Source organism: Anarrhichthys ocellatus, unplaced genomic scaffold (assembly GCF_004355925.1).
Source record: "Anarrhichthys ocellatus isolate YVR2014 unplaced genomic scaffold, GSC_Weel_1.0 scaffold342, whole genome shotgun sequence".
Taxonomy (NCBI): Eukaryota; Metazoa; Chordata; class Actinopteri; order Perciformes; family Anarhichadidae; genus Anarrhichthys; species Anarrhichthys ocellatus.
In genome coordinates this window covers 37,950-44,084 of record NW_022280336.1, presented here as the reverse complement: position 1 = coordinate 44,084, position 6,135 = coordinate 37,950, and the positions used below count along the sequence as shown (strand labels likewise).

General features: G+C 38.5%; 1 protein-coding gene across 1 annotated transcript in view; it reads left to right on the top strand.

Moving 5' to 3' along the window:
- LOC116401317 (polypyrimidine tract-binding protein 3-like) overlaps positions 1 to 2,875 on the top strand; it is a 7,458-nt gene extending 4,583 nt beyond the window's left edge. The window contains exons 7-9 of the mRNA XM_031879660.1: positions 810 to 820; positions 1,053 to 1,307; positions 1,391 to 2,875. Coding sequence (XP_031735520.1) covers positions 810 to 820; positions 1,053 to 1,307; positions 1,391 to 1,523 — 399 coding nt within the window. The 3' untranslated portion in view covers positions 1,524 to 2,875. The remainder of the gene's footprint in view (positions 1 to 809; positions 821 to 1,052; positions 1,308 to 1,390) is intronic.
- Positions 2,876 to 6,135: the final 3,260 nt, after the last annotated feature.

Below are 6,135 nucleotides of genomic sequence, written 5' to 3'. Positions count from 1 at the left end.
GCTGCAAACCGCCCCAGTGAATGCTGGAGGTCACGATCCGAGGAGGCTAACAGGACCACATCATCTGCAAACAGCAGAGAGGCGATCCCGAGACCCCCGAACCTGACGTTCTCCGCCCCCAGGCTGCGCCTAGATATCCTGTCCATGAAAGTCACGAACAGGACCGGAGACAAAGGGCAGCCCTGGCGGAGGCCAACACCCACCGGGAACGTGTCTGACGTATTACAGAGAATGCGGACACAGCTCCTACTGCAGTCGTACAGAGACCGGATCGCCCGTTGTAACGGGTCCGGCACCCTGTACTCCCGCAGCACCCCCCACAAGACCCCCCGAGGGACCCGGTCGAAAGCCTTCTCCAAGTCCACAAAGCACATGTACACTGGTTGGGCAAACTCCCAGAACCCCTCCAGTAGTCTTGCGAGGGTAAAGAGCTGGTCCACTGTTCCACAGCCCGGACGGAATCCGCACTGCTCCTCTTGAATCTGAGGTTCGACAAGCGGTCGGAGCCTCCTTTCCAGCACCCTGGCATAAGCCTTCCCCGGGAGGCTGAGTAGTGTGATACCCCGGTAATTCGAGCACACTCTCCGGTCCCCCTTTTTGAAGATGGGAACCACCACCCCGGTCTGCCAGTCCATGGGCACTGATCCCGACCCCCATGCGACGATTTACTCCTCCATTTAAAGACAAATAATCTTTCTTCATTTTAATAATTTATCTTTGTCCTTCTCCTCCGTAATGTTAAAAAATCAAACCGTAGCTTCTTATTAATTCATTAATTTATACAGATTTGTGTAATTTAATAATAACAGAGGTTAATAACGTAAGAGTTACATTATAAACATGGTGTAACAACCGACACCATGGGCTGAAGTTATTGCATCATTTAAGTAAATAAAACGTGTTATGTCATGCACTCGTGTTCTTTTACATTTTGAACTGATTGTGAGATTTTATCAGATTTAAAGTATTACATTATAAATGAGCCTCAACATTACAACACAGCAGTCTGCTGTTTCTGGCTCATGACACAAAGCAACACGTTAGAACTGAAGACACGTCGTTTCCTTTAGAAGACATTTAAAAATCCTCAGAAATCTGTTTACGTATATATTTATTTATATACTTATATTTCCTCGTATACGGACGAGAGGCCAGAACAAAGAGATAAATATCTGTTTTCTAAACAGTCGTGACGTCGACATATTTAAACTTTCCGTCTTCGTCTGCAGGTCGTCGGTCAGCGAGGAGGTGCTAAAGGATCTGTTCTCCTCCGGAGGGTTCACAGTCAAAGCCTTCAAGTTCTTCCAGTGAGTAACAAGACCTGCAAAACAAGTCCTTTTAAATTAAGAAATGTGAGCTGAACGTAATGATGTCACTTCCTCTGTCACAGGAAGGACAGGAAGATGGCTCTGATGCAGCTGGCGTCTGTGGAGGAAGCCATCGAGGCTCTGATCGCTCTGCACGACCACCAGCTGGACCACAACCAGCACCTCCGAGTCTCCTTCTCCAAGTCCACCATCTGACCACGAAGTCTCCTTCTCCAAGTCCACCATCTGACCACGAAGTCTCCTTCTCCAAGTCCACCATTTGACCACCGAGTCTCCTTCTCTAAGTCCCCCATCTGACCTCCGAGTCTCCTTCTCCAAGTCCACCATCTGACCTCCGAGTCTCCTTCTCCAAGTCCCCCATCTGACCTCCGAGTCTCCTTCTCCAAGTCCCCCATCTGACCTCCGAGTCTCCTTCTCCAAGTCCCCCATCTGACCACGAAGTCTCCTTCTCCAAGTCCACCATTTGACCACCGAGTCTCCTTCTCCAAGTCCCCCATCTGACCTCCGAGTCTCCTTCTCCAAGTCCACCATCTGACCACGAAGTCTCCTTCTCCAAGTCCACCATTTGACCACCGAGTCTCCTTCTCTAAGTCCCCCATCTGACCACCGAGTCTCCTTCTCCAAGTCCACCATTTGACCACCGAGTCTCCTTCTCCAAGTCCCCCATCTGACCTCCGAGTCTCCTCCTACTGTTGACTGCTTCAGGGCTTCTGATTGGCCCACGGTGGGAACAAATGGACCAATGAGAGAGCTTTCTGTGCCTACAAACACTCTGACATCACAGTGACGGATGATATCAAAACACACAGGGGGGTCGCCACGGTTACAGAGGTTACACAGCACATTCCTGAGCAGACTGAGCTACCAGTAGCAATGCATTGTGGGTAACGGAGTCCAACATGAGCCGCTAATGTGAGCTGAACTGTTTTTCGTCTGAATGTTAAATTAATGTGTTAATGAGTTTAAAAAAAGAGATATTATGGAAATATATCATCTTTTTATATTTAAAGCTACTCAGCATGAACAGAAATAACATCAGTAAATTTAAGTTATTTATTGAGATTATGTTATAATTTTCAAATCATTGAGGTTTTTAACCTTTTTTATTGTTTAAATTTAAATTGTAAACTGCCTTTTCAACTTCTGAAACAAAAATTGTTTAAATTAGCAGTTTTTGCAAAGAGAATTCTCACTCTGCCGTCTGATTGGCTTAAATTATTATTACTACGGTTGTGGACAAACTGTCTCCTGTGCCTTATTTCTATCAATTATTCTGTTTTTAATTAATCTGCTGGAGAGTTCACGTCGAGTTCATGTCGAGTGTTGGTGGCGGTTTGTGTTGACGACGACTTTTGATTTAAGTTCATTTCAGTTGAGAATCATTTTGTGTTTTCTGTCGTATATTGGGAGTGTTTTTTAATCAGGAATGTGTTTATACTGTACAACATGACATAGTAAAGCTTTCAATGTCCTGCGTGTGTGTATTTATACATCTGTATGATTTGTGTGTATGTGTGTAACAAGCTGAGCTGTGATTGGTTGATCTTCTCTTTTCCCTTTTTTCTATTAAATAAAATATTTAATTCAAATCCAGCTCTTGTTTTTTTAAATCTCTAGTTAATTAAACATTTGGGGGGGGGTTTGGTGTCAATGATTTTCTGTAAACAGGAAATAAGCCACAAAAAAAACAGGAAGCTAAAATACAGCGTGACATTATTAAACATATTTAAGTTTTTAATTTGGTAATTTATTTGTTACAGCAAAAACGATTCAAAATATTGTTTTTTTATTTAAATTGAATTGTTTGGTTTTTGTTATATGTTCATAAAAAAATTTAAAAATGTTACGTAATCATTTTGTAACAGCAGAAAAAGGTCACATTTCGGGAAACTTCAAAAAGCATTTTTCAAATTGAATGTGGTGATTTGGAAGCTTTGAGAAGTGGGTGGGGGGGGTCAAACCAAGCCAAAGTGTGTGTGCGCCTTTTAATTGGACCAACTCAGTCTCTCATTATGACATCACTTCCTGTTTAAATGGCTTTCCAAAATGTTTGTTTTTAAATTCTTCCAAGTATCCAAGTTTCTACTGTTTTAACGTACAGTTTTGTAATTGTTTATGTTTTCATGTCTTTACTTAAAAAAGTTACTTGTTTCACATGAAGTGAATGTATTTTTTTCGTGACGTCACATCCTGTTTCAGGACTACAGGTGTCGGGATGTCCAAGAATTCAATGTGACATTTACAACTTTCCATATAACCACGCCCCCATCTGCATGTAGCCCCGCCCATTCCATCAATCAAAACAACAATCAATTAAGACCAAAGGAAGCCAACTGAAGGTTTTAACTCACATAGTTCCGCCCACTCTGTGTTAGATTTCCCAGCATGCATTTCAGAACTTCATGAAACTGTTGTTGGCAAGATTTGCTGCAAGAAAAACTGTTGAAAATATTTTATGTTTTAAAACAAAAAACACTTGTTACATTGTAACACGTTAATGTGACGTCACACTTGCTACATTGTAACATGTTCATTTGACGTTACATTACTCATGTGTTATGAAGTGTGTTAACAATTTACAAGTGTAGACGTTACAACTATGGTTATTTTTAAATGACCACTTCTACGTTACACACTTATGTAACAGGTGACTATACTTACCCGTGTAATTGTAAGTACTGTAACATGTTAAATACAAGTTAAACTTGTGTCTCACATTCTTACAATACTTGCAATTTGTAAGCTACTACCTGGAACATGTTACTTGTTACACAATACTTTTTACATGTTAAATACTAAAGTTGTATGTTACACACATCGAAGAATACTTGGTACAATACTTCTGACAATACACGTTACATACGTGTTAGACGTATATAGATACAAGTAAATCCTTCACTTGTATACTAACTATAAGTTTTTACTTGCAATGTATTATACTTGTTTCTTATATAAATTACATTACAGTATGTAGTATCTTAAACTACCTGCTAAAATACAGGTATTGTCAAGCGTAGTATTGAAACAGGACAAACTTGTATAAACATTAAAATACTAGTTATATGTGACAAGGTTCATGTTATGTTATAATACTTTAATTTTAAAACACTTGTCTTTGACTTACTTCACTTGTAACATGAAAGAACACATGTATTGTGATGTGTAGTTGTGAGTATTTAACATGTTACATTTGAATTACTTTGTACCCTTGTGTAACATGTTACATGTTCATAAACAGTTGCAACATGTAACAAGTACAAGTTTTATTTATTTACGTTGCATACCTGCCACATGTTATTAATATGTACTGTTATATGTGAAACAAGTATTTTTACTTGTAACATGAAGACATGAAAACATAAAACTGTCTCATAAGTATTTACAATTATTGAAAATATATTTTCTTAAACTTTAAATGTATTTTAAGTTAATTAGAACGTTTTTAAATTGAGAATATCTGAACGGGCTGGTTTGAAGTTCTCTCCCGAAATTTATGTTGACATTTTTATTTCCCTTTAACACTGAACTGTTTTGTACCTGAATGTATCCATTGTTTTTCTACGCAAATGAATGTTAAGTACTTGTGGTGCATTGTGGGAACAGATAGGACGATTGTTATATTAAACATTTTTAATATCAAACCAGTGCATGATGGGTGGGGGGGCTTTCTGTGCTTGATTGAATTTTTATTTATTCTGAAAGTCAGACAGGAAATTGTAGCATGAGTCACTGAATAAATAAATAATCTGGCAACCAATGGCTGTCCTCGGTTGCTGCAAGCTCCGCCCACAATCTGTCCTTCCAGCCAATTAGATTGTGGGACATTTTCAACAACACACGTTAAAAGTTCAGCTTTGAAAGGATAAAACTTTATTGTTCCTGTGTTGACACAATCCTTCACTGTGATTGGTCGGTTCGCAGACGACAGCAGACAATTGTCATAAAAAAAACAAACAAAGAAAACCAATAAACAAATAAGGATCCTACCAATCCTATTGGTCGACGGCAACAGAGGTTCGTCCGACTCGTAGCTGATGTCATCAACCAAACCCCGCGTGGCTACGCCAACAGCTAACAGTAACGCATCACAGCTTTAAAAAAACACCTGCGATCTCTCTCTCTCTCTCTCTCTCTCTCTCACTCACACTCTCTCTCTCACACACACACACATCAGTGTTCAGACTGCAAAAATTTTTTTTCCTGTAATTTTGTTTAATATTTTGGTCCTGTGTTTTATTTGATGTTTTGAAATGTTGCGACCTTTAAGTGTCAGAATACTGGAATTCATTCAGTGCTGAATTGTGTTTACGTTTTTAGTTTTTTTGTTGGGGATGAAAACTTAACCAAAAAAAATATATATAGAAAAAAATAGAAAACTAATTTGATTCACAAATCAACAGAAATCCTCTGACGTCATCGGCCGATCTCGTTTTTGTCATGTTTTGTTTTTCTGTGGCAACTCGACATCAAAGGATTTAATGAAGAAAATAAATTAAGACATTTGTTAAAGTGAGAGTTTAGATCTCCGACAGTTTCTTTTTATAAATACTGAACAGATTTTACTGCTTTTATAATTTTGACTCAATCACGATACAAATTTAATATTCACAACAAAAAGTCGTAATTATGAGTTTTTTTTTATAATAACAGATTTTGTAACTTCTCACAAGAACGACATTAAGTCGTTTTAAATGTGTTTCAGAGTTATGAACCAATTAAGTAAAACTAAATAAAGATATTTTAACATATTTAACATAAGGCTCAGTTTTTTTCTTATGTGAAAAGTATTTCGTATAAATCGAAAATA